The following is a 24,757-nucleotide window of genomic DNA, read 5'->3' as shown; positions in this document are numbered from 1 at the left end:
CCTTCATTGCAAGAGGATTTGAGTTCCAAAGACGGGATGTCTTACAGCTGTTATACAGGGCCTTGATGAGGCCACACCTGGAGTACTGCATACAGTTTTGGTCTCTCTATCCAAGAAAGGATATACTTGCCATAGAGGGAGTGCAGCGAAGGTTCACTAGGCTGATACCAGGGATGACAGGACTGTTGTATGAGGAGAGGTTGGTTCAATTGGGCCTGTAGTCACTAGAGTTTAGAAGAATGAGAGGGGATCTGATTGAAACGTATAAAATTCTAACAGGGCTAGACAGACTGGATGCAGGGAGGATGTTTCCCTGGGCTTAGGAGTCTTGAACCAGGGGTCACAGTCTCAGGGTACAGAGCAGGCCATTTAGGGCTCAGATGAGGAAAAATTTCTTCACTCAGAGGGTGGTCAACTTGTGGAATTCTTTACCACAGAAAGCTGTGGAGCCTGGGTCACTGAGTATATTCAAGAAAGAAATTGATAAATTTGTGGATATTAGGGACATCAAGGGGTATGGAGAGAAAGCTGGAATATGGCCTTGAGATAGATGATCAGCCATGATCATACTGAATGGAGGAGCAGGCTCAAAGGGCCTAATGGCCTACTCTTGCTCCTGGTTTCTATGTTTCTATGTTAAAAGAAAATGCATCAGAGAAACATCCAAGTATTTTGTTATAACACTAATGTCAAAAGTAATGGGTATTTCAAAGTTCCATTGCTACCTTGCTTTTTTCCCAGAGAGCACTAAAAAAGCCGAGCAAAGATCATGTGGCATGACAGTGGATTGTATGTGGGAAGACTGAACTAGCTGAGAGCTGGGAAGATGTCAGAGGGGTGAGTATGTTGGGCTCATGGCCATGATTTTCTTTAAGTGTTATTTATCAGGAACTTGCATACATTGCAAAGCTCTTCTTTATATTTCATATACTTTCCACTCACCCCGTTCATACAACTGTAGAAGTTTTACTACATATCCAGATATTACTGAGTTGAATTTTGCCAACTGCCTGCAAGTCCCACCACTGGAATCAATAGTGGGAGATGACTCCATTTCCACGGGGGAAGGACCAAGGCAGCATAGTTCTGACAGCGGCCAATTAACAGGTTGCCATTTGATCCCCACCCTCTTCAGTGCCAACACTAGTGGTGGTCATTACTTAGGCTACAGCTCCAGGGAGAGAGAGCCTCAATGACCAGGCACTCTTGAAGATGACTGAGGCAGGCTGGGGGAAGCTAGGGCGTGATTGGCTGGGTGTGGTGGGGGTGTGGGGCTTGGTGGGTCGTGAAGCACCAGCAGCGCTATTGCTATGAGGGCAGCCACTGCCGCCAGGGCTCTCCTCCACAGGCCTTGGAGGGCCCATAAAGAAGGTTTCCCCTGTCAAAGAAAGGCTTGTGTGGATGACTCAGAACAAGAAAATCAGTCCTATTGATTGGCCAATCTGCTCACAATCCGACAAGACACAACAACGAGATTGTTCTTTCACCCTAGTTTAAAGATTTTTAACTTTTAAGATCTGCATTTGCATTAGTATTTTCTTAACTTACCAGAAACCAATAATTACTGAACATTGTACTGTTCACACACAGCTCACTGCTGGAGGACTGGCTACCATTGACCCGATCGTAGATAGCTCAACTCAGATAAGGACAAACCAACTGATAATGAGCCATTTCTGCTATCAGTTGATGTCTGATCGCATAAACATCACAATGATGTCTGCTTAAATGTAAACGCTGGGCTTCAGCTCTGCAAGATTTAATGAGAGGGAGTGGGGAAATATCGGCCAAGGTTCCCACTGATTGTTATCCACTGACCCTGCTGGAAAGTGCACAAATGGAGACCAGATGAAGATAAGGTGGAACTTGCTGCAATGCCCTGTATGATTGAACAATGACTCATCTGTCAATACTCATCTTTTAGGCTCAGTGACCATTTAGGCAAGGTAGGAGAGGCACTGCTCCTGCATATTAAACCAGGTTTGTGGAAAAAAAATGTACAAAAGTGCTTAAAATCAACAAAATATATTCCATTCTGAGGGTATGTTTCTCTCTCTCTTACACCCTCTCCGTCTCTCACCTTATTGGCTTCACAGGTTGGGGTAACTGCCAGCTTAGGTGCGGGTGCGATTTTCACCACATTTCCAAAAGATTGTCCTGATGCTGCTTGCTGTCCTGAACACAAATAAAAGAACACAGAAACAAAACAGGAAGTGATGTTTTAGCTCTAATACAAGATTTTGAAAAAAAAACAGAAATATAATATAAAAGTTGCAACTAACTAGTATGTTAGTCAAGATTTGAAAGAGCATAAACAGTTAGAGAAATAGCATCAGGACTGCCTATTTCCAACATTCTCCCCAGATCAACATTTTTTGTTTAAATTCATCATACCAAAAGCCCTGTTCAGCCATCGCCCCTGTGCTTGCTGACCTATACTAGTCCAATAACACCACAAATTTAAAATTCCCTTCAGCTACTAGGCTCTAGGCTCTTGAAGTCATAGATTCAGACATTTATAGCACAGAAGGAGGCCATTCGGCCCATTGTGTCCACACCAGTCAACAAAGATCTGACTACACAAATCCCATTTTCCAGTGCTTGGCCCATAGCCCTGGAGGCTATGGCAACGCAAGTGAATATCTAAATTCTTCTTAACTGTTACGAGTGTTTCTGACTCAACCACCTTCAGACAGTGAGTTCCAGACACCCACCAACCAAAGGCTGGGTGACGGCCTATGACCTAGAAACAGCAACAAGTTGACTGACTTTGGCCTGGAAGCAGCGCCAACAGGAGAGAAGTTAAAATACAAAAGCAATGTGGCACACAGATAGAAAGAGAAGCAGAAGGCAGACAGAGGCAGAAAGAAGAAAAAATGAGTGCCACACAGAGAAGATTAGAGGGTGGAACCCTGTTTACTTGGAAGCTGTTGCCTGCTGAGAATTGGCTAAATCCTTGAAGGCTGAAACTGGGACCCCACAAGTGGAGTGGACTGCCTACTAATTCAGTGAGATGGTCTCTGTTGTTTCTGCTATTTCATGTGCAATTTATAATGCGTACTGACCACAATCTGCCTGTTAATTTACATGTAGACTACACTGATTCTGACTTGCATTAAAGTAAAAGCTATAAAGAGTGAAACCTTGTCCGGTAATTTCTTCATTTGGGAGTCTATTGGTAAATTTGGTCATTTTGGTTTATGGATCCCCACAGGGACCATAACAATGTTCAATTCCTTCCCCAGCCTTGCCCCTCTCTATCTCTATAACTACCTACAGCCCTACAACCCAGCAAGAGCTCTGTGCATCTCCAATTCTGATCTCTTGCACATTTTCATTAATCCACCATTGGTGGATGTGCCTTCAGTTACTAGGCCCCTGGCTCTGGAATTCGTAGACTCAGACATTTACAGCACAGAAGGAGGCTATTCCGCCCATCATGTCCGCACTAGTCAACAAAGATCTGACTACACTAATCCCATTTTCCAGCGCTTGGCCCATAGCCCGGGAGGCTATGGCAACGCAAGTGAATATCTACATTCTTCTTAAATGTTATGAGAGTTTCTGACTCAACCACCTTCAGACACTGAGTTCCAGACTCCCACCCCCCTCTGAGTGAAAAAATTTCTCCTCAACTCTCGTCTTAGCCTTCTATCTCTTACCTTAAATCTATGCTCCCTTGTTATTGACCCCTCCACTAACCGAAAAAGTGCCTTCCCATCCACCCTATCTACGTCCCTCATAATCTTAAACACCTCTATCAGGTTCCCTTTCAATCTTCGCTGCTCCAAGGAAAACAACCCCAGCCTATCCAACCTTTCCTCATAGCTCAGACCCAGCCCAGGCAGCACCCTGGTAAACCTCCTCTTTACCTTATCCAGTGCAATCATATTCTTCCTATAATTTGGTGACCAGAACTGCATGCAGTACTCCACTTGTGGCCTAACCAGTGTTTTATACAGTTCCAGCATAACTTCCCTGCTCTTGTATTCTATGCCTCGGCTAATAAAGGCTAGTATCCTATATGGCTTCTTAACCATCTTTTCTACCTGCCCTGCTACCTTAAGGGATCTGTGTATAAGCGCATCAAGGTCCTTCTGATCTTCAATACTTTCCAGAGTCCTGCCATTCATAGTGTGATCTCTTGCCTCTGTAAAAGAATTCCCTCTGCAAATTTCCCCTCCTCTCTCTATCTCATCTTGGGTTGTTTTACTGCTACATAAATGCAAGCTGTCGTTATTATTTATTCTTTGCTAATTCCTTATCCCATCTAAAAAGAATAAATGGCAAGGGGAAAATAATCCTGTAGCTAGTTTTATAAAATACTTAATACAGCAATGGACAACTCAGCCCTTTTATATGAATGATTTAGGGTGCAACTTTAACATCTAAAATTACAGGACTAAGAGCACTGTGGGTTTATCTACAACACATGGACTGTAGCAGTTCAAGAAGTCAGCTCACTGCCACCCTCACAAGGGGAATTAGGGATGAGCAATAAATGCTGGCCTAGCCAGCGAGGCCCATATCCTGTGAAAGAATAAAGCAAAAGAACCACAGGCTCGGCCATTCAATGCAGGTGCTGATCTGGGGAGAGTGCACTTGTGAAAGGTATTTGAAAGTCACACTGGAGCCAGGTTGATGTCATAGGATCTTGATTTGCATGGTGTTTGAGATGCCCACCTGTTTTTGCCCATTTGAGAGAACCCGAACAAGGTGCCGGTAGCCCGGACATTGGTTGGAACGGAGGAGTAAGCCCTTTTCTTTCTGCTAATGCCCCATCTCCAATCAAAGAGGGGGTCCAAAGTGTGTGTGAGCTTGTGCTGAGCTGCATTGGAACAGTGGAGAAGGCCAAAGACAGAGAGAGTCAGACTTGGAGCGGATGGAAAATTGAAAATGGCAAACAACAGGGAGCTCAGAACCATACTTGTGGACAAAACAGAGATATTTGGCAGGGCGGCCGCGTTATCTGTGATGTAGAGGAAGCCACACGGTGAATAGGAAAACCACTATAACCAGGCCAAAGGAAGTACACATAAATTGAAGTCTCACCCAGAAAAAGCTCTAGATAACATTGTGGGAGTAAATGATTGGGCAGGTGTTGCATTTCCTGCTGCTTGCAATGGAATGTGCTAGTGAAAGGACAGCAGGGAGTAGAGATGATAGAAGAGTGAACCCGGGGGGCAAGGAGAGAACGGTCACTTTGGAAAACTCAGAGAGATGGGGACTTTTTGCTTATTGTACAGGGAGATGGTAGAAAAGAATCTGTTTATGGCTTAAGCCATTACTGGGGCTAGTCATTCAGAGTACTCAGCTTCTACGTACCATGTTTTGCTCTGTAAGCACATCCCAGGCAAGCTGAATTAGCTGTGTCTATTGTGTACACTGGGGCATTGAACACATCTGCCAAGACCTGCAAAATCAACAAACAGGTGGTGACTGGGTAATCCCTGTTATTGCGGTTTAATGGAGCAATCCCGTAAAGGTACTGGCGCCACACACAGTCACACCTGAGACCACGGCTGTGTAGAGCAAGAGGTGTCATGCCACATGGAAAGGAATCAGGAAGCCCCTTGAGAAATGAATCATAGGACTTAAAGGGAAAAATACACACACACAAACACAGGTTTCGATATCACACAATTCATTAATTAGAACAGAAAACAATTATTTTTAACAGTATGAGAAACCTCAGTGAGGGGAAGACGCCACTCATGAGGCATAGTATCAACATTGAAATCAGTGAATGAGAAGACAATGGCTAGGTGATAGATTAGGTTAGAGGAGGACGTTGGGTGGGGAGGGGGCACATATGAAGTGTTGTTGAGACCCTGGAGCAAAATGATTCAGAATAAAAGGCAGTGCAATGACTCTTGATTTCAACACGGTAGAATACAAGGAGGAAGAATGTATGTAAAATGTGGGTTGGATACAAGGAGCAGAGCTTTGGCTCGTAGGCTTATCTGGAGCCAAGTGGGGAAAAATGTCAGCTTCAATCTTCCATCATGCAGACAACTTGATCTTGAAAGTTCTTCTCACCCAATCACAATGAGGATAGTCATTAGCTTACCATTAAATATCTGATGAGTGTAGGTTTGCGCTCTCACTATACAGGCAACATGTACCAGAAACCAAGTATCAGCACACTGAGCTACATTAACTCACTGTAAAACATGAATGTGCTGCCACCATCCTCTAGTTCCACAGAATTAACGTTCTTCCTGTTTCAGACAGATTTTTGATTCAGCAATATGAACAGGATTTTCCTTCCAGGGGAAGGAAAAGGACATCATGACTCCCCTGGGGGTGATGTGGAGGTGGGAGTGCGTGTAGGGGGAATGCAGCCACAGGCCCTGATTTTCATGGAGACGGCCTGATAACTGACTGGAGGGCAAGATGGCAGGAATGGGAACAGAGGCAGGCTTGAAAGAGAGCGGGCCTGATTACTGTGACTGTCATTTCAGAGAATTATCGCTGGAATAAACGTGGAAATTCGGGGCAGGCCTGCCCCTTGTTTTGCAGACACAGACCTGGAGATCCTCCTTGAGGCAATGAGGGTGAGGAGGGAGGTTCTCTTCCTGGGGAGCGGCAGGAGAATGCCACCCTCCAAAGACCAAGTAGGCTTGGATTGAGGTGGTGGAGGCAGTGAGCAGGTGGAGTGTGGTCCACGGGAACTGGGTCCAGTGTCGGAAGAGGTTCAATGATCTTATTTGCTCTGGCAAGGACAGGCCTCTGGGTATTCAACCTGCAGCAAACATTCCAGCTGACGAACCTCAGGGCACAAGCTCTGAGCCTAGGAAGAGCTCAGAGCCCTAATGCTGCTGAGGACCTTTCAGCACTGAGACATGCCGACTGACAACATGCAAAAGACTGAGCTCCATTAGGAACCTCAGCACTCAGAGGTTTCTGCTCTCCAAAGTGAGTTTTTATGATCTCCTCTTGTGATTCCCACAGGTTCAAACGTCGCGCACTAAGACCAATTTCTGCACTATCACTAGGGCAAGCACTGCCAGAGCAGAAATCAGACCATGCATCATCCCATCTTTCACACCCTCCACCAGCACTGATACAATCATTTCAGTGGGACTTTGCACGATCAGATAGGATGGCACTGGGTGATGAGCACATCACAAGTGTGCAGGAGGAGGTGACTGAGGTAGTGGCAGCTGTGGGCAGTTCCCTATGGAGGATGGAAAACAGACCCAGCCATGCTCAGTTGGGGATGGATGTAGGACCTTGGGCGTCACAAGAAAGGAGATGTTATTTAGATCAGCAGCAACAGATATGAGCTGAGAATGGAGGAGACCAATCACATCATGTGCAGGGCTTTGACCATATGAGTTCCTCCATTGAGAGAGTGGCCAATCTCATGGTGAGCCATTTGCAACAGCACTTGGAGAGCATGCAGGAACTGCACACTGAAGTCCACATGATGTATGCCAGACTCTGCAACATTGATCAGTCATTAGCACTGGCAGCGCAGAGATGTTTGGATGTTTGCACCCCAGCTGGTGCTCCCCTCCAACCACCCAGAGCACCAGCCAAGCTCTGTCACTGAGAACGATGAAGGTGCCACCTCTGATATGGTGACATCTCCATCGGCCTTCTTGGCCCCTCTGACTGAGGGCGCATCTGTGCAGCAGGGCCCAATGACAGAGGCTTCCCCAGCACTGACGCCAGTGCAGCAGCCTCCGGAGGTACCTCCTCTGGCGCCTGCGTAATGAAGATGACTGCCATGTGCATCTCAGCCGCAAGCATGCAGGCTGCCTCTACCTTCTCCTTTGCCACAAATGGAGCATCACGAAGAAGTGACTGAGAACAGAGGCCATTTCATTCTGCAGAGCACTGAGTGGGTCACTGGGGTGTCTACCACATGTAACAGTGCACTTCTTGTCTTTTTGAGAAACATGTAAATCTTGACACATTAATCCAGATATGTGAACCTCCCTTTATTAATGATGTACAGGAAAAGAGGGGTAAAGTGGTGAATGGAGAATAGGTCCTTGAACGTAGACAGTGAAATCTCAGGGCAGATGTGTATGCTTCAATGAGTTGATCTGTTCCAGGCTGCATCTTCAATGGAAGTGCTCTCACAAGCAGCTCCAAGTGAGTTCCATACTATGCCTTTCAGTTAAATACTCTCTTTAAAATGCATGTTTTTGAACATGCATTTAATCACCCCTCCTAACATATTGGAACGCTCTGCATTAAATGTGCTCCATAAACGTAAGTTATATGTCTTTGTTCCAATTGTACTTAATCTTGCTCATTTTTCACTTTTTCTGATGAAAGGTTGCATCCAAAACCTTAATTTGTCCTTTTGGCTTCACAGAATGTGGGCTGACATGTGGAATGGCATGTGACATGCCCATCCTTGGTTAAATTAACAGTTCAGTGGCTTGCTTGGCCACCTCAAACAAGCTGCCTGTAGGTCAGATTGTGTAAGGGTAGTAGTTTGGTGAATCAGTCAAGTTTTTTTTAAATCCAACAGCTTTCACAATCATTTATTCTGCTGCCAGCTCACAATGACCAGATTTATTGAAAGCAATTTCACAATTGCATTCACAGTGAGGGTATGAAGACACAACCTCCAAGTTGCTAGCTCAGCACCATAACCATGACACTACTATGTCGTTTTCCTCTCCACAGCTGCTGATCTTTCCAGCCTTTGTTTTAGACTGCGGTATTTGTAATTCTTTGCTTTTGATTTGATCCACTTTCTGAAAAGATTCATTTCTTAGTGATCTGGAGCGAGGCTTTGGGTCTTCCTGGCTCAAAGACCAAAACCTAATGACTGAGCTATCAGAGACCAGCTAATACAGCACAAATCAGGGTTGGGGGGGGGGGGGGGGGGGGGGGGGGTGGTTGCAGGTGGTGGTGGGATGGTGGGCAAGTATATTGTATCTTAGATTTACTTGTAAGAATTAAAGTAGTTTGTGCCTATGAAGTTCATGTGGAAAATTAGTAAAATAATCGCTCTTGATTTTGTTTTGTAAATTTCACTTCCCTACCTGGTCAGCTACATATACAAAGCCACAGATGTTATTGTGGCTTCATATGTTAATTACATTGTGCAGTGGAATTGACAGCCTTAATTGGCTTTGATCTGGTTGTGATGAAGGATAATTATTAGATGTTAAGCAGGGAGAAGAGTAACTCAGGAGGTAGAAATAGGAACTCATTCATCCTCCTTTGCCGTCAACTGATTATTGTACTGAGATAACCTCACAGCAGAGAGCTATGTGATACGGGTGGATGTTATCCTACCTGCAGTATATCTGGGTTTGAAGAAGCCCCTCCTGTAGCCAATATTCTGGTCCCCTTCACTGAAATTAAAAACAGAATTAGAGGGGCTGAAAACGAGACAAAGCTGATAATTTTACATCAAGTGAACAGATGTTTTGCTAGGATAAACCTTCAACCTTCAACACCTCTTTGTCCTTTTGTCTATGACATCTTTTGGAAATCTCCACCTATCACTGGCCCTCTATCCAACTCTACCTGTCCCACCCCCCCTTAAACCAGCTTATATTTCACCTCTTTTCTATTTTTACTTAGTTGTGTTGAAGAGTCATATGGACTCGAAACGTTAACTGTGTTCCTCTCCGCAGATGCTGTCAGACCTGCTGAGTTTTTCCAGGTATTTTTATAAATGTTTTACTAATGTTATGATCTAAATGGTACAATTTATGTACTTAAAGGAATGCCTGTAAGCCTTTGTAGCTTTATAAAGTAGATACCCATCCACTTTTGAGCTAGTCATATCTTTTGAATGGGATGTCTATAGATTTCCAAGATGCAAACAGTATACTGAAAGCTAAAAGCTCAATTGTTCCCATTTACTTCTGTGAAATTTATTACTTGTGCTTATAAAGCATCAAAGCAAATTTCAGAATAGAAGCCCTCAAATGTCACCTCAGGCTGTGACTCTATCCCATCTTGTCTGGCATTGACTTGGTAAAAGAGGATAAGAGAAGGGGGAGAGAGGGGGAGAGAGAGAGAGAGAGAGAGAGAAAAGAGAGGAAAAAACCTTAGCACTTTACAGCCAATGAAGTATTTCTGAAGTTTTGTTTTTTTTATGTAGGCAAATGTAGCCAATTTCAGGCAGCCAAGTCCCATGAGCTGAAATTACCAGATAATCTGTTTTCAGTTGTGTTGTTTGAAGGGTAAATATTAGCCTGGACACTGGAAGAACATCTCTCCGCTGCTGTGAAAAGTGTAGTGGGATTTTCTGAGTCTTGCTGAGAAGGCAGACAGTTTTAACATCCGATCTTAAATTCAACACCTCCAATAGAGAAGCACTCTCTCAGAACGGCAATGAAGTGTCAGCCTAAATTATGCACTCTCTCTAGATCTTTTGACTCAGACAGGACAGTGCTATCACTGAGCCAAGGTTTACACCAATATTTAATTGCCCACCTTTCCTATATAAGCAAATAGAATGCAGGGCAATTAAATTACTTGCTATTGACTCAACATCAATCATCTCTTCATTCCTATTGTATTAGAAATCCTTTACATTTATGTTTATAGCCCCTTACATTTTGCAACTAGCCTCTGAATCTCTAAAAAAATGAAGTAGATTTTGGCTTTTTTCACATGCCAAGTGTTCATTATCCAAAGAATCCCAATCACACTTAGTAAAGACAAGTCATTTGCCCAGAACCTGAGCCTCTCCTATAGAAAAAGAAGTGAGTTTTAATGCCAAGATAAACAACACCTTTGCACTACAGGTGGATTTAGTTTGCAACTCACTATAAAATTGTTAATACATTTAGAGTGTCATTGTACTTGGGAAAGCTTTTTACTTAAGTTAGTACCTTAGGGATTATCTGTGACATGTCTTATGTATTGCAAAAGATTTTATTGTGACACATCTTTTACTCTGTCAAATAACTGCTAGCACTTATTCAGAATTCTTTGGCTTGCTAAAGCACAAGGAATATATGTAGCACTGTGTGCAAATTAAAAGAAAACTGTGTTTGCTAAATGCCTTTGGTTTAAAATGGATGTGCAAATTGAAATTATAGATTAATGAAAACTTATTCAAAAGAATAATTCATCTTTATTGAGAAAAATATACCCCAAGTTTCTATTAATATCATCTCCTTGAAGAACAGCTCAGACTGGGACAACAGTATCTGTACTGGTGATTGAAGTTCACATTGCAATCTTTAACAAACTTAGGGTCTATCCGGTTTTAAAATGATTTTTCTTCCATCATACCCTCATTATATGGGTCAGTTAAAATACTGTCATTGCTAGAATGCTGCTAGATTTTGGTTTCTGACACAAGGATTTGTGTTTGATTGAAGATGTGCAATAGGGCCTTCACCAAGTCCCAAAACAACTTAGCTCTCAAAGGCTGTTATACTTGGTATGTTATTCCCTTGCAACAGAGAAAAACCATGAACACTGGTGATCATTAAATTCAATTCAATCTTCTACTTCGGTGACCGCTGAGCACACCATCCACCAAAAGCCAAATGCAAGCTGCAGAAATGGAAACAGATTTGCTTCTGTTCATATTGTAAAATATAAAGCAGATTTTTGTGTCCATATGAATTTGATAAACACTCAGGCTTTTCTCTTATGAGATTCTTATCTCAACTCTTTGACATATTGTTGTCCTTAAATGCGCTCCAGCTATATACATTTCAACAGTAACTAAACTTCATTGGCTGTAAAGCACTTTGGGAAATCCCCAAGTATTGAAAGGGGTTATATAAATGCAAGTTTTTTTTTTGTTTTCCTTTCATATACTGCCGCATATAAAGGCATTGAGAGGAGGTGGTGGCATAGTCACTGGACTAGTGATCCAGTGACCCAGGGTAATGCTCTGGGGACCCCAGTTCGAATCCCACCAAGGCAGATGGTCAAATTTGAATCCAATAAAAATCTGGAATTAAAAGTCTAATGATGACCATGAAACCATTGTCATAAAAACCCATCTGGTTCACTAAGGTCCCTTACAGAAGGAAATCTGCTGTCCTTACCTGGTCTGGCCTACATGTGACTCCAGACCCACAGCAATGTGATTGACTCTTAAGTGCCCTCTGAACAAGGGCAACAAATATTTGCCATAACCGTAAACAAATAAAAAAAAATTAGCATACAATATGCATTTTGACTGGATTACTGGAGTCCATTCAATACATGCAGCTTCCAAAACTCTCTGATGAATTAGCAGACAAATGTACCAGAAATTGATGCAGAAGAGCAAGGAATTGGGTTTAATCACAAATATTTCTTCAACCTCTTGATCGCAGCTAGGTTTAGGGCTACAAAAGGCTTTGGCATCTCCTTAGTCAGGGCTCCCATCCCTGGTGACTTTTCAACAGCCTGGGCGTTTGTGTGGATGGTGGAAAATGACGAGGCTGGAATTGGTTGTCGTGCTAACAGTGTCAAAAAGACTAAGCTCGCACTTTAAGAATTGCCACTTTGGTAACATTGAAGATGCGTCCAAGGAACGTACCTCAACATGAGTCTGTACTTTAGAGAAGGAGAAAAGGAATATAAAAATCAGAAAGCAGTACCTGACTTACTGAAAGTCAGCGGTCTTGGTCAATGGTCTCAGTAAACAGCTAACAAGTATTTTCATAGGAAAATAGGGTGGAATGTTCCTCTCCTGCCTGGGGTGGGTTTCATGGTGGGGCGGAGCGGAAAATTTGCAGAGGAGCCAAAAATCTGATTCCCGCCGGCAGGAAAACAGTTTGAAATTTTCCACCCGCCTCTTTCACTGATACTCATCAGTTGGGTATCCCGCTGATCGGTGTTGGGAATGCCATTTCAAGAATGCATTACCATGTCAAGAATGCTCATTAAATATGACACTCGCCGGAATCACGTCCCACATTCCAATCTTGCGTCATACCAGCGGGAACTCAGAACAGTCTGAAGCACGTTTGAAAATGAGTGGCGTGCATCAACCAGCCCTCACTTCGCTTGTGAATTCGAGTTGAGAGCCGCATCCAAAGCCTACCAGTAATAGTGCTGCTGAGGTTTCTTAGCAATTGCAGTGGAACACCACACTGTTGGGGGTGTAGAGTTGGTCTGCTCATTACAGGTGCCTCCTTATTCCAGAAGGACAGCACTGTACAGTGGCTCAAGCAGTGTTGCACCCTGAAATAGCATTTTGACCAGGGTGGGTGGGATTGCTGGGGTGAGGGAGGATGGCATACACATTGGGAGAAATGGGTATGGGGGGAGGGGGAACAATGGTAGGCAGATGGGAGATCAAGGGAGGGGAAGCTGAAGACTGACGTGGAAGACTAGAGCGCAGGCACACAAGGGGGTGGATGGGAATCAAACTGTATGAATGAGAGGGGATGTACGCAGACTCCGGAACTGGAAGGGGGTGGTGTGTGTTCCTGTGTCACAAAGGGGATGGGTTGCACAGAGACACATGGAAGGGGTGGTGGGTGTGGGGTGGGGAAGGGAGACTGTGTTGTGATCAGTCATGAGGGAACGGGGGAGCTCATTGAAAGACAGTCATTGTGCCTGGTCTGGGGCCAACAGGTTGGAGTGACTAAAGGGCTTTGTTCACTTCACAGTCCTGGTGAAAGATTAAAGGCAGCTCTGGGGCTTTGTGGGCCATGCTACAGGGCTATGCATGGCACGCACATTGTAAATCCACTCCAGGCAGGGGCAAAGCCTGTTTGCTCAATTGGGATAAGGCACAGCAGGAACCAGAGGATGAGGAGGTTAGACCCATTCAACGGAAGCGACTCATGTGACCAGACGTCTACCAGAGAAGACTTTTCTATCCGGAGATGTGCTAAAGACAATGCAGCACACGTCTGTGCTTGTCCAGAGATGTGGTGGATCATCCCTGCCACATTCTGCGGGAGGATCTAACGCCCTGTGGACTGGGAGGACATCCTCTGTCAGTGCCCCTGAAAGTCACCACCGCACTCAATTTTTTTGCCTGCAGTTCATTCCACAGGGGACCTATGTGGCATCTCACAGTCCTCCACACATTAATGTATCAAGGAGCTGACAGATGCCCTCTACAGCGAGGCACATCATTAAATGAAATTCACACTTGAATAAAGCTAGCCAGACTGCTGGATTTTATAGGTTTTGCAGCTATCTCAGACTTCCCCAGAGCTCAGGATGCAATTGATTGCATACATGTGGCTTTGAGAGCTCCATGGCACCAGACCCTGATTTCCAATGGCATCCTGAAGATGCGCTTCCAATGACTGGACCACTCAGGTGGGGCTCTGCAGTACTCTCTACAAAGGGCATAGTCACATAGTCATGGTATATGGCGCCCCTCACAACCTGGCGCTTCTAAGGGGGGATCCTTTGACAGAATGAGACATGGGGGAGGATGAGAGCTCCTCAGACGATGAAGAGCAGGAAGAGCAAGAAACTGAAGAGGGAGATGAGGGTCAGCTTCCACGTGAGGACGCTATCGATAAGCACATGGAAGATGTGCCTGTGCCACACTGATGGTCACAAGATTCCAGGAGCAGTAAGGTGCAGGCAACAGGACACAGCCACATTCCTCCTGTCCCTCAGTGCCACGCCAGTGCACTGAAAGGCTTTTACAACCAGTAACACTGAAAGCAAGTTCAGCATTCAGACTTGCATCTTCAACCCTCAAGATTCAACATGCCCTAATCTTTGGAAGGGTCAGTGGCGAACCCTGTATCCGTACGCTCAGGGAAGAGAAAATCAGCACAAGAGCACAAACACTGCACTAAAGGACTTACTATAGTCATTGCCGCCTTAATGAGCAACTTCAGCGGATACTGAGATGCGCATGGTTGGACAGGCCATCATGGCTGCAGGTTTTGGGCTTTGGCACTATCAATGAAGAGATACAATTACAGCTAGCCCTCTAAGGCTATTAAGCAGGGCCATCTCCATGTTGTCTTGTAAGGAGTAAAAGTCACTAGCGCATTTTGCACACACTTCCAATAAGAGTTTGAGACATCTCCCTGAGATAATACAAGGGTACAGTGACTATCATGAGTCAGGTAGACATCACATGAATGTGAGGTTCAAAATAGGAGGCAATCATGGAGTGGGAGCATGGCTCACTCTCGCAATAAGAGGGCATATAGATGCATACGGATGGTACTTTCGAATGACGGGACCATTTTCAGGAACAGCAAATGTATTTACAAATATGCATAGTATATACAGTGATTGAACACCCATGACCCAGAAGTGATGTCAAAATTTGGTGGTTTTTCTAACCCCACTGCTACATCTGGTGCAGCCTGACATCTACAACATAGGTGTAGGCAGCCTGTTGCCTGTTACACCCTGCTGTCTGTGGTGACTTTGGCGTATGTCCTCTGGAAGCCCAAGGCTTAGAAGGTCCCAGCCTAATAAGGGTCTCCTGTCTTGGAGCAGGTGTACCCTCCTCGGCCTGATCAGCTGGAGTTGATGGGGTCACAGGCAGAGGGGAGTCGGAGCTGTCGGACACCCTTGGAATGTCCTGTGTGGAGGCCCCCACAGTCCGGGAAACACTCGTTCGCTCCGTGGGTGCCCAAGAGCTCCTCCCTGACTCCTTGAGAAGGGGCATCAGGAGGGAGGTTAAGGTGCCCATCCTCCTATCATCTAGCCACAGATGGATCCCACCAGTGCCTATAGCGATGGAGTGCAGGTCCTAGCACAAATCCAGCACGATCTGCTGGACCAAGGCCTCCAAGCTAGTTGCCACCCTTCCTATGGTGATCTCGAAGCGCTCGCATGTCGGAGCCATGACATCAGTCAGAACGGGGACGGATTCTTCCATCCTTCACTCTAGAGCATTGACTGCCGCTTGCAACTCTGCCTGATGTCCCCTGCCTGTCATTGCATCTCCAACAGTTTTTCAACAGCCACTTGCAGAGGCTCATCATCTGACTGGGGCTCAGTGAGTGCCAGAGACCTGGGTTGTCACTACCTGCAACTACCGTGGAGATGTGTCAGATGTGTCTGTTCTCTAGAAAGTGACCATAAGCCTAATCTAGAACTATGAGCCACCGGGGTATGCATGTCTCTGTGCTGGTGGAGGATGCAGGTGAACGCAGTGATGAATCTTCTTCTGATGGCTCCTCAGTAGTGGGCTGGGGACTGGGGCTTAGGCTGGCCCTGCTGATGTGCCTGGACCTGTTGGTGCCTGTAAGAGAGAGAAGATGGATTTAGTTAATGAACAGGCTGAATATAGGATTGCATGTCACTCACTGTGAATGTCAGGATGTGATCAACACATGGAGGAGGGCTTATCCGTACTGGGTTGCTGGGAGAGGCTGATCTCATCTTCCCCTCATGAGCAATCCCTGTTCTCTCCTGCCAGATCAGTGGTATCCTCCTCAAAGGGAATGAGCTCCTGGATGTTGGTCATCCCTCCTCCGGTCTGGGATCTCATCCTTTTGATGTGGGAAAGCTTGGCCTGCATGAAGACAGATGGATGGAATGTGATGAGAAGGGATGGAGTAGAGGTTGGGAAGCATGCTGTGCTGTGGGTGGTGAGCCTTCCCCAATAAGGGCTGAGGATGGAGTTAGTGCTACATGATAGATGAGATGCTGGTGATATGAAAGTGACCGTGAGACAATCAGTACTGATGTGTCCCCCGCTAACAATGTGTGACATCCCTGAGCAGTGTAACCCTTTGAGTGCATGATGCCAAGATGAGAGTGTGAGATTGGAGTGAGCTGAAAGTTGACTTTACTCTGGCAGAGTGGATGAGATCACTCAGCCTCTTCCTGCACTGTACGGCGTTTCTGGGGCGAGTGTCTGACGAGCCGACCTCCCTTGCAATTGCTTCCTAGGCTGGTGAAGTGAAGTTGGAGCCATCCCTGGGGTAGAGGACATCCCAGTGTTGGCGCACTCCACTTACCAAAGCCTCGAGGGGGTCGTGGCTAAACCCCGGGGCAGCCTTCTTCCTGTGTGTAGCCGTCGCGATGCATCTCCTGAAGACAGCTGGGCTGGAGAGAATGAATGTGTGTGCTCAGGTGGCGTTTAAAAATGGCGCCTGGACCTTCAACCCCATTAGGTAATGACAGGGTGGGCGAATCAGCTCCCAACTTGCCATCTGATTCAGAGAGCTACTCATCTATGCAAAAGTAATTAGCTTCTGAGCACAAAATCAGGCAGGAATTCCCGCCACTCTGACCAGCGGGAAAAGTACCGTAGAACCTGCCCACCCATAGAAACAAAAGTAGCCCCACGAGTCTGCTCCATTACTCAACTAGATCTTGGTGATCTGTACCTGAACTCCATTTACCCACCTTAGCTCTGTATTATCCCTTGATGCCCTTACTGAAAAATATAGCTTTTTCAATTCATCTGGGCCTGTGCTGACAGAGTAACTTCAAGGTAGCTGCTGTCATTGGAGCATACCTTGGAAATTAGGAGGAAAATAAAGTTCAGTAGCACATATTTATTTTGAGAGCCCATATCTACTGCTACCTTTGGGGTTTTGAAATGGTTGCTATCTGTTATATGAAAGTGGCAGCCCATACAATTCTACAAAGGGCTGGGGGCAGCTCCTGTACCAGATCAACTAACAACAATTTATGTTCAAGAAAGATGCATAATTGGGGAACGTTCCGAATTCATATCAGGCCAATACTGCAGAATTCTCCACTCATACCTCGCCAGATCTCTGGCTTGTTGTTGCTTCTCACACGTTCAGCAGAATTGTCCCAGATTTGCACTAAATGCAGTAGCGGGCGGCAAAAAGGACATTTTGCCCACTGGCCACACTGGCGGGTTTTCATGCTGTATTGTCCTAATCCCACTTCATCAATCATGCATTCCTGGCAACACATCGTTTTGCTGGCGGAAGGCCTTCGGCTCGACCACCACGCCGTCAACTTGCGCTTCCTCATGCCGGGCACCATATTTAAAGTGCAGCCGCGCGCATGCCTTTCGGTGCTTCCAGCCCAGGACTGCTGCACAGAAGGCATGGCCCCGAAAGGCAAGAAGACTGCTGCCCCCTGATTCAGTGACGCATCCCTAGGATGCCTTCTCTAGACACCGCTGGCGCCCGTCACAACGTCCTCCACCCCCACACTGGCTGCCCGATGCCCATCAGTGTCACCACTCCGGCTTGGGAGGCGGTGGCAGTAGTGGTCAGTGCCAATGCTACTCCGAAGAGGTTCGCCATTCGGTGCAGAAAGTGGATGAATGATCTCATCAGGGTAAGGCAACCGTCTCATTACTCTAAACTCTCACCCTCACAAGCCCATCACAGATTCATTGATATCTCATTCACTGCCCGCTCAAGGGACATCACCACTCACTCTCTCACACACCCTCACATCTCCGTCTGGCCTCACCTCTTCTGCAGAAGGCCTCCTCAGCCTTCACCCTCTTAAGGGCACTTGCACAGATCAACATGTGCCCCTGGGATACCTCCCTTCCCCACTAATGCCTTAGCCCTGCAACTTCTTTCCTTTCCTGAGGACACTCCTCCCCCTCCCCCAAGCAAGTCATAGCCCTGCAGCCGTTGAAAAGCCTCCCCTGACTTACGACTGGCCTCTTACGTAGACACCTGCCTGTGAGCCCCCCTAAAAGTGATGCGGTGCTGCCTGTGAATCCTGGCGCTGATGACCTCGAGTGCTGCTCGAAACAAGGTAGGCAAACAAGCCTCAAAATCCCAAGCGAGTGCAGCTCACCAAGTGCACAGCACTTATGTTCATTTGCAGTCACGCCGATGTGCTCAGAAGATCCAGCGTGGGGAGATGATTCCAGTGAGCTGGGCTTATAATGATATGCAGATGTATTACAATGAAGTTCCCAACGAGCAGCGGCAGAAACGCAGCTTGCCACTGAGGGACAGAGCGAATGATTACAAACCGGTTTCATGACGTTGTGAAACCGATTTTTGACCTTCCCGCCATATTGTCCGCTCATTCCCACCATGACACTCGACACCAGCAAGCTCGGAAAATTCCGCCCATTGTTATCAAAAATTGACAGCTCACGTTCATCTTTTGTTGTGTAGAGTTCACTCTTGGAATCCTTTCATCCCACCCTTAACTTCGCTCCCTCCAATAAAAAATGTCATACTAGCTGATGGCACATAATACAGGATACAGTTAAATGCCAATTTTTTTTTAATAAATGTATTTCTTTATACTTTGTTTTTAAATCTGTCAAGCGTTTTAATGCCTCCACTTATATCGATCCCATGTGTCGCTTGTGTAAGTATCTAACTCATTCTTCCTAAGGATCTCAGAATGATGGAACTCATCAATTTTCCCATCTTGCTACAATCAGGAGATTTATTTTTATTCATCCATGGGATGTGGGCTTCACTGGCTGGGCCAGCATTTATTACCCATCCCTAGTTGCCCTTGAGAAGGTGGTGGTAAGCTGCCTTCTTGAATTGCTGCAGTTCATGTGGTGTAGGTACACCCACAGTGCTGTAGGGAGGGAGTTCCAGGATTTTGACCCAGCGACTGTGAATGAATGGAGATATATTTCCAAGTCAGGACGGTGAGTGACTTGGAGGGGAACTTCCTGGTGGTGCTGTTCCCATGTATCTGCTGCCCTTATCCTTCTAGATGGTAATGGTTGTTGGTTTGGAAGGTGCTGTCTAAGAAGCCTTGGTGAATTCCGGCAGTGCATTTTGCAGATGGCACACACTGCTGTCACTATCCGTCGGTGGGGGAGGGAGTGAATGTTTGTGGTTGTGGTACCAATCAAGCGGGCTGTGTTGTGCTGGATGGTGTCTAGCTTCATGAGTGTTGGGAGCTGCATTCAGCCAGGCAAGTGGAGAGTAGATGGTAGTCAGGGTTTGGGGAGTCAGGAGGTGAGTTACTTGCTGCAGGATTCCTAGCCTCTGGCCTTCTCTTGTAGCCATAGTGTTTATATGGCTAGTCCAGTTCAGTTTCTGGTCAATGGAAACCCCCAGGATGTTGATAGTGGGGGATTCAGTGATGGTAATGCCATTAAACATCAAGGGGCAATGGTTAAATTCTCTCTTGTTGGAGATGGTCAATGTTACTTGCCACTTGTCAGCCCAAGCCTGGATATTGTCCAGCTCTTGCTGCATTTGGACATGGACTGCTTCGGTATCTGAGGAGTCGCGAATGGTGCTGAACATTGTGCAATCATCAGCGAACATCTGCACTTCTGACCTTAGAAGGAAGGAAGCTCATTGATGAAGCAGCTGAAGGTGGTTGGGCTGAGGAACTCCTGCTGCAGTGATGTTCTGGAGCTGAGATGACTGACCTCTAACAACCACAACCATCTTCCTTTGTACTAGGCATGACTCCAACCAGTCAAGAGTTTTGCCCCTGATTCCCATTGACTCCAGTTTTGCTAGGGCTCCTTGATGTCACACTCGGTCAAATCCAGTCTTGATGTCAAGGGCAGACACTGTCACCTCACCTCGGGAATTCAGCTCTTTTGTCCATGTTTGAGCCAAGGATGTAATGAGGTCAGGAAATTAGTGGAACCCAAACTGAGTGTCAATGAGCAGGTTATTGCTAAGCAAGTGCCGCTTGATAGCACTGTTGATGGTCCCTTCCATTACTTTGCTGATGACGGAGAGTAGACTGAAGGGGCGGTAATTGGCAGGGTTGGATTTGTCCTGCTTTTTGTACAGGACATACCTGGATAAGTTTCCACATTGCCAGGTAGATGTCAGTGTTGTAGCTGTACTGGAACAGTTTGGCTAGGGATTCGGCAAGTTCTGGAGCACAAGTTTTTAGTACTATTGCAGGAAAATTGTCAGGGCCCATAGCCTTTGCAGTAGGCAGTGCCTTCAGCCATTTCTTCATATCACATGGAGTGAATCGAACAGGCTGAAGACTGGCATCTGTGATGCGGGGGACCTCCAGAGAGGCTAAGATAGATCATCTACTTGCTGAAGATTGTAGTAAATGCTTCAGCTTTATCTTTTGCACTGATGTGCTGGGCTCCTCCATTATTAAGGATGGGGATATTTGTGGGTGAGTTATTCAACTGTCTCCAGAGGCGAGAGTGACTGCCCTTGACATCAAGGCAGCATTTGACTGAGCATGGCATCGAGGAGCCCTAGCAAAACTGGAGTTAATGGGAATCAGGGTTAGTATCATACCTAGCATAAAGGAAGATGGTTCTGGTTGTTGGAGGTCAATCATCTTAGTTCCAGGACATCACTGCACAAGTTCCTCAGGGTAGTCTCCTAGACCCAACCATCCTGAGCGACTTCATCAATGACCTTCTCTCCATCTTAAGGTCGGACGTGGGGATGCTCGCTGATGATTGCACAACGTTCAGTACCATTTGTGACTCCTCAGATACCGAATCAGTCCATGTCCAAATGCAGCAAGAACTGGACAATATCCAGATTTCAGCTGACAAGTGACAAGTAACATTCATGCCACACAAGTGCCAGGCAATGACCATCTCCAAGAAGAGGGAATGTAACTATCACCCCTTGACATTCAATGGCATTACCATCATTGAATTCCCCACTGTCAACACCTGGGGGTCACCACTGACCTGAAACTGAACTGGACTCGCCATATAAACACTGTGGCTACAAGAGCAGGTCAGAGGCTAGGAATCCTGCAGCGAGTAACTCATTTCCTGACTCCCCAAAGCCTGTCCACCATTTACAAGGCACAAGTCAGGAGTGTTCTGAAATACTTTCTACTTGCCTGGATGAGTGCAGCTCCAACAACACTCAAGAAGTTCAACACCATCCAGCCCACTTGATTGGTACCCCATCCACAAACATTCACTCCCTCCACCAATGACACACAGTAGTACTAGTGTGCACCGTCAGAAGATACACAGCAGGAACTCACCAATGCTCCTTAGACAGCATCTTCCAAACCCACAACCACTAGCAAAAAGGACAAAGATAGCAGATGCATGGAACACCACCACCTGGAAGTTCCCGTACAAGCCACACACCAAGCGACAGTGAAGGAACGGAGGTATATTTCCAAGTAAGGATGTTGAGTGAATACTCAGTTACTCCTCATTGTACAAGGCTTAAGACTTTTATGGGTACTTACAGCAAACACAGTGGGTAGTTAGTTTAAGTTCACAGCAGATCAGTGATTTATCTGCTGATTCCCTCTCTAAAGATGGTAATAGTGCACCCTCTGCAGGAAATGGATGTTTCTGATCAAAATTTCTGACTACCCATGTTTAATACACAGGTGCAGCACTAGAAATTACTGTCACCTTTACCCATCGCTGACAATTCCAGGCCTCGTTGCTATTTGTGAGATCTGACAGTGCACGAATTGGCTGCCACATTGCCCTACACTATAACAGTGCCTACACTTCAAAAATACTTCATTGGATGTAAAGCACTTTGGGGCATTCTGAGATCACAAAAGGTGATATATAAATGCATGTTCTTTTTGTTTAAGGCAAGAGGTAAAAACTAAGAACTCAGATAAAGACAGGTCAGGAAGGATAGATAGAAGAGGGAGAAGACACGGTGAAGGTAAGACTTAAACAAGTGGTGAGAGAAAGAATGACAAACAGTAGCACCACAATGAATAAAATGTCACTAACAGAAAATAAACAGGGAGATACAGAAAGCAACACAGGCAGAATGAAAGTAGGAAAGAACAAGTTTCAGGAAATCTTGTTTTTATTTTTCTTCAGGAGGTTAAGTATATGTTAATAATACATTTTGGATTGGATGGCATAACATTTCTATCGTTATAAACCGTAACACCATTGGATACCTGCTAATATCTATATTTATTTGTGTTTTTTTTCTCTAGATTGCTCTCATGCACTGTTCTATCTTTTTCAGTATTAAGGATCAGACAAAGATCGCACTTAACCACACGTGTCATAGGTGCTTCAGAAAGAAGGTCAAAGGGGAGCAATGATTATATTCGTCCTTTCCCATGGGTTGAGCTTTGCATCCCAGCTGCGAAGCAATTGAATCTTTCTCTCAGAGACAAATTGAATTTACCCAAAGTCATGGAAAATCAGTTTCAGATAAGTAAAATATTTTTAAATACATACTTAGAAGCACATTCAACAGAACACTGCAACAGTTATCCAACTATTCTTTATATGGTACAGGTTTCACAGCAGGGTGAAGTTAGTTGCACGGATTTCCATTGTATCAACCAAAGAACATCTCACTTGGTTTGTAACTGAAGTTGAGACAATAGTGACATTAACTGTCTCATTTTTCTACTAGCCTGTGCAAAAGAAATCAGAAACCAGTTTCTTTAGACCACTTCACATAATCACCCATATCACAGCCTTGCACCTGTAGCCCTCAACCGCGGCCTCCCCCCAATCTCATCCCAAATGCTGTGGACCATCCCTAAAGGCTGCTAAGTGGGAAACAGAAAAAAAAATGTTCCTGAGGTCCTTCTGTAAAGATTGACAGTACCTCCACCTTCCCAGTTTTGCCAAGATCTTTGGCCCATTTCTGCTCCTCCCCACCTTCAAGTAAATTGCTGTTTCGCACATTAGTTTGGAATTCAACCCCTTCCAAGGTAGGCCAGGTCTTCTGGTTCTATGTTCTGGACAATGTGAGATAGCTTGTCATGTATTAGCGCGTAGCCTAAAAGCTTTGGCCCTCGTTACTTTTGGTTTCAATCTATGCCTCCAAGGGCGCTGCCATATCGAGGTGCCCTCGCAATCCCTAACCTGCCTCAGGAGCACCCATCTCTCGCGGTGGCACTGCTGAGGCTTCAGAACTGTCAGCCCTCTGAGTAGGCCTGCAGCATTGGCAACCCATCTTAATAGGGCAGGAAGTGCAGAAGAGGCCAATTAGGAGGCCACCTCCAGAAAGATTGCACAGCTGGTCTCATTACCATCAAACAGCGGCTCAGGATTCCCATTTGCTCTCAATATCAGGGTCCTGAACCTGTGGGAAAATCCAGCTTATTGTATCCTTAATGCTGAAAGTGGAAGAATGGTGGCAAGGTGCAGCATAAGGAAAAATAATGAACTCATTCATTCAATTCACTTATTCATCATGTGTGCTTTGCCCAAAGGCAGGTCCTTGGCTCATTGTCTGTTGATGCTTCATCCTGAGCCATTTTCTTGGCAGTTTTTGTCAGTGGTGGTTTGCCATTGCCTTTCACTCTCAGGGGCAGGGTGAGGAGGCAGTTCCCATATCCACCTCAGCCGGAACAGGAATCAAACCCACACTGTTGGCGTTAACGCAAATCACAAGCGAGCCATCTGCGCTAACCGGCCACCTACAATAATAAATATTAAGCAAAAACCGGAAGCTATAAGGATAAGCAAGTCTGATCATGCCACCATCTTCTCCCTTTCTCAACTCGGTGAACAGGCAGGACAGACACAGTGGGAGGGGCTTTTCCGATTCTGCCCGCCGCTTGAACCATCATAGGCTGGACAGAAAATTTATGGACAAGCCAAAGGTCCATTGACTTCCGGCTGGAATTGCCCAGAAAATTCCGCCAAGAGAAAATGCAGAAGGCAACACAGTATCAGAGAGGAAAACTGACAGTTGTTAGGATTTCTATCATGTCCTATACAGCATGCAACTTCTGAGATTTTGTGTGATTCCGTTTTGTGCCTTCCTATGATACTTTTTGTTTGGGACACCATAATTGGATATTTTGACTGTACTGCGATCCTAGCATATGGCAAGACATTCTCCTACCATTAAAACCAGCTGGGCAGCAGGCACAAATTCACGTGGGACTTGCATTCAACGCTTTCTGAACATCGAAGTAAATTACATCAATTAGTTAGCCCCCATCCACTAATATGGTTATCTCCTTAAATTATTCCAGTAAATTGGTAAATCATAAGATATTATTTTAAAATCCACAAAGATCCCTTATATCATCT

At 45.6% G+C, this 24,757-nt stretch overlaps 1 protein-coding gene across 1 annotated transcript in view; it reads right to left on the bottom strand.

Annotated features, from left to right (window-relative positions):
- Positions 1-24,757, bottom strand: part of xylb (xylulokinase homolog (H. influenzae)) — a 247,710-nt gene that overhangs the window by 26,584 nt on the left and 196,369 nt on the right. Inside the window, exons 20-22 of the mRNA XM_041183919.1 lie at positions 9,268-9,326; positions 5,326-5,413; positions 2,081-2,175 (exon numbers count right to left, since the gene is read on the bottom strand). Of these exons, the coding sequence (XP_041039853.1) occupies positions 2,081-2,175; positions 5,326-5,413; positions 9,268-9,326 (242 nt within the window). The remainder of the gene's footprint in view (positions 1-2,080; positions 2,176-5,325; positions 5,414-9,267; positions 9,327-24,757) is intronic.

Source organism: Carcharodon carcharias, chromosome 3 (genome assembly GCF_017639515.1).
Source record: "Carcharodon carcharias isolate sCarCar2 chromosome 3, sCarCar2.pri, whole genome shotgun sequence".
Taxonomy (NCBI): Eukaryota; Metazoa; Chordata; class Chondrichthyes; order Lamniformes; family Lamnidae; genus Carcharodon; species Carcharodon carcharias.
Note: the sequence above shows the minus strand (reverse complement) of the source record. Positions and strands in the feature narration are given on the sequence as shown.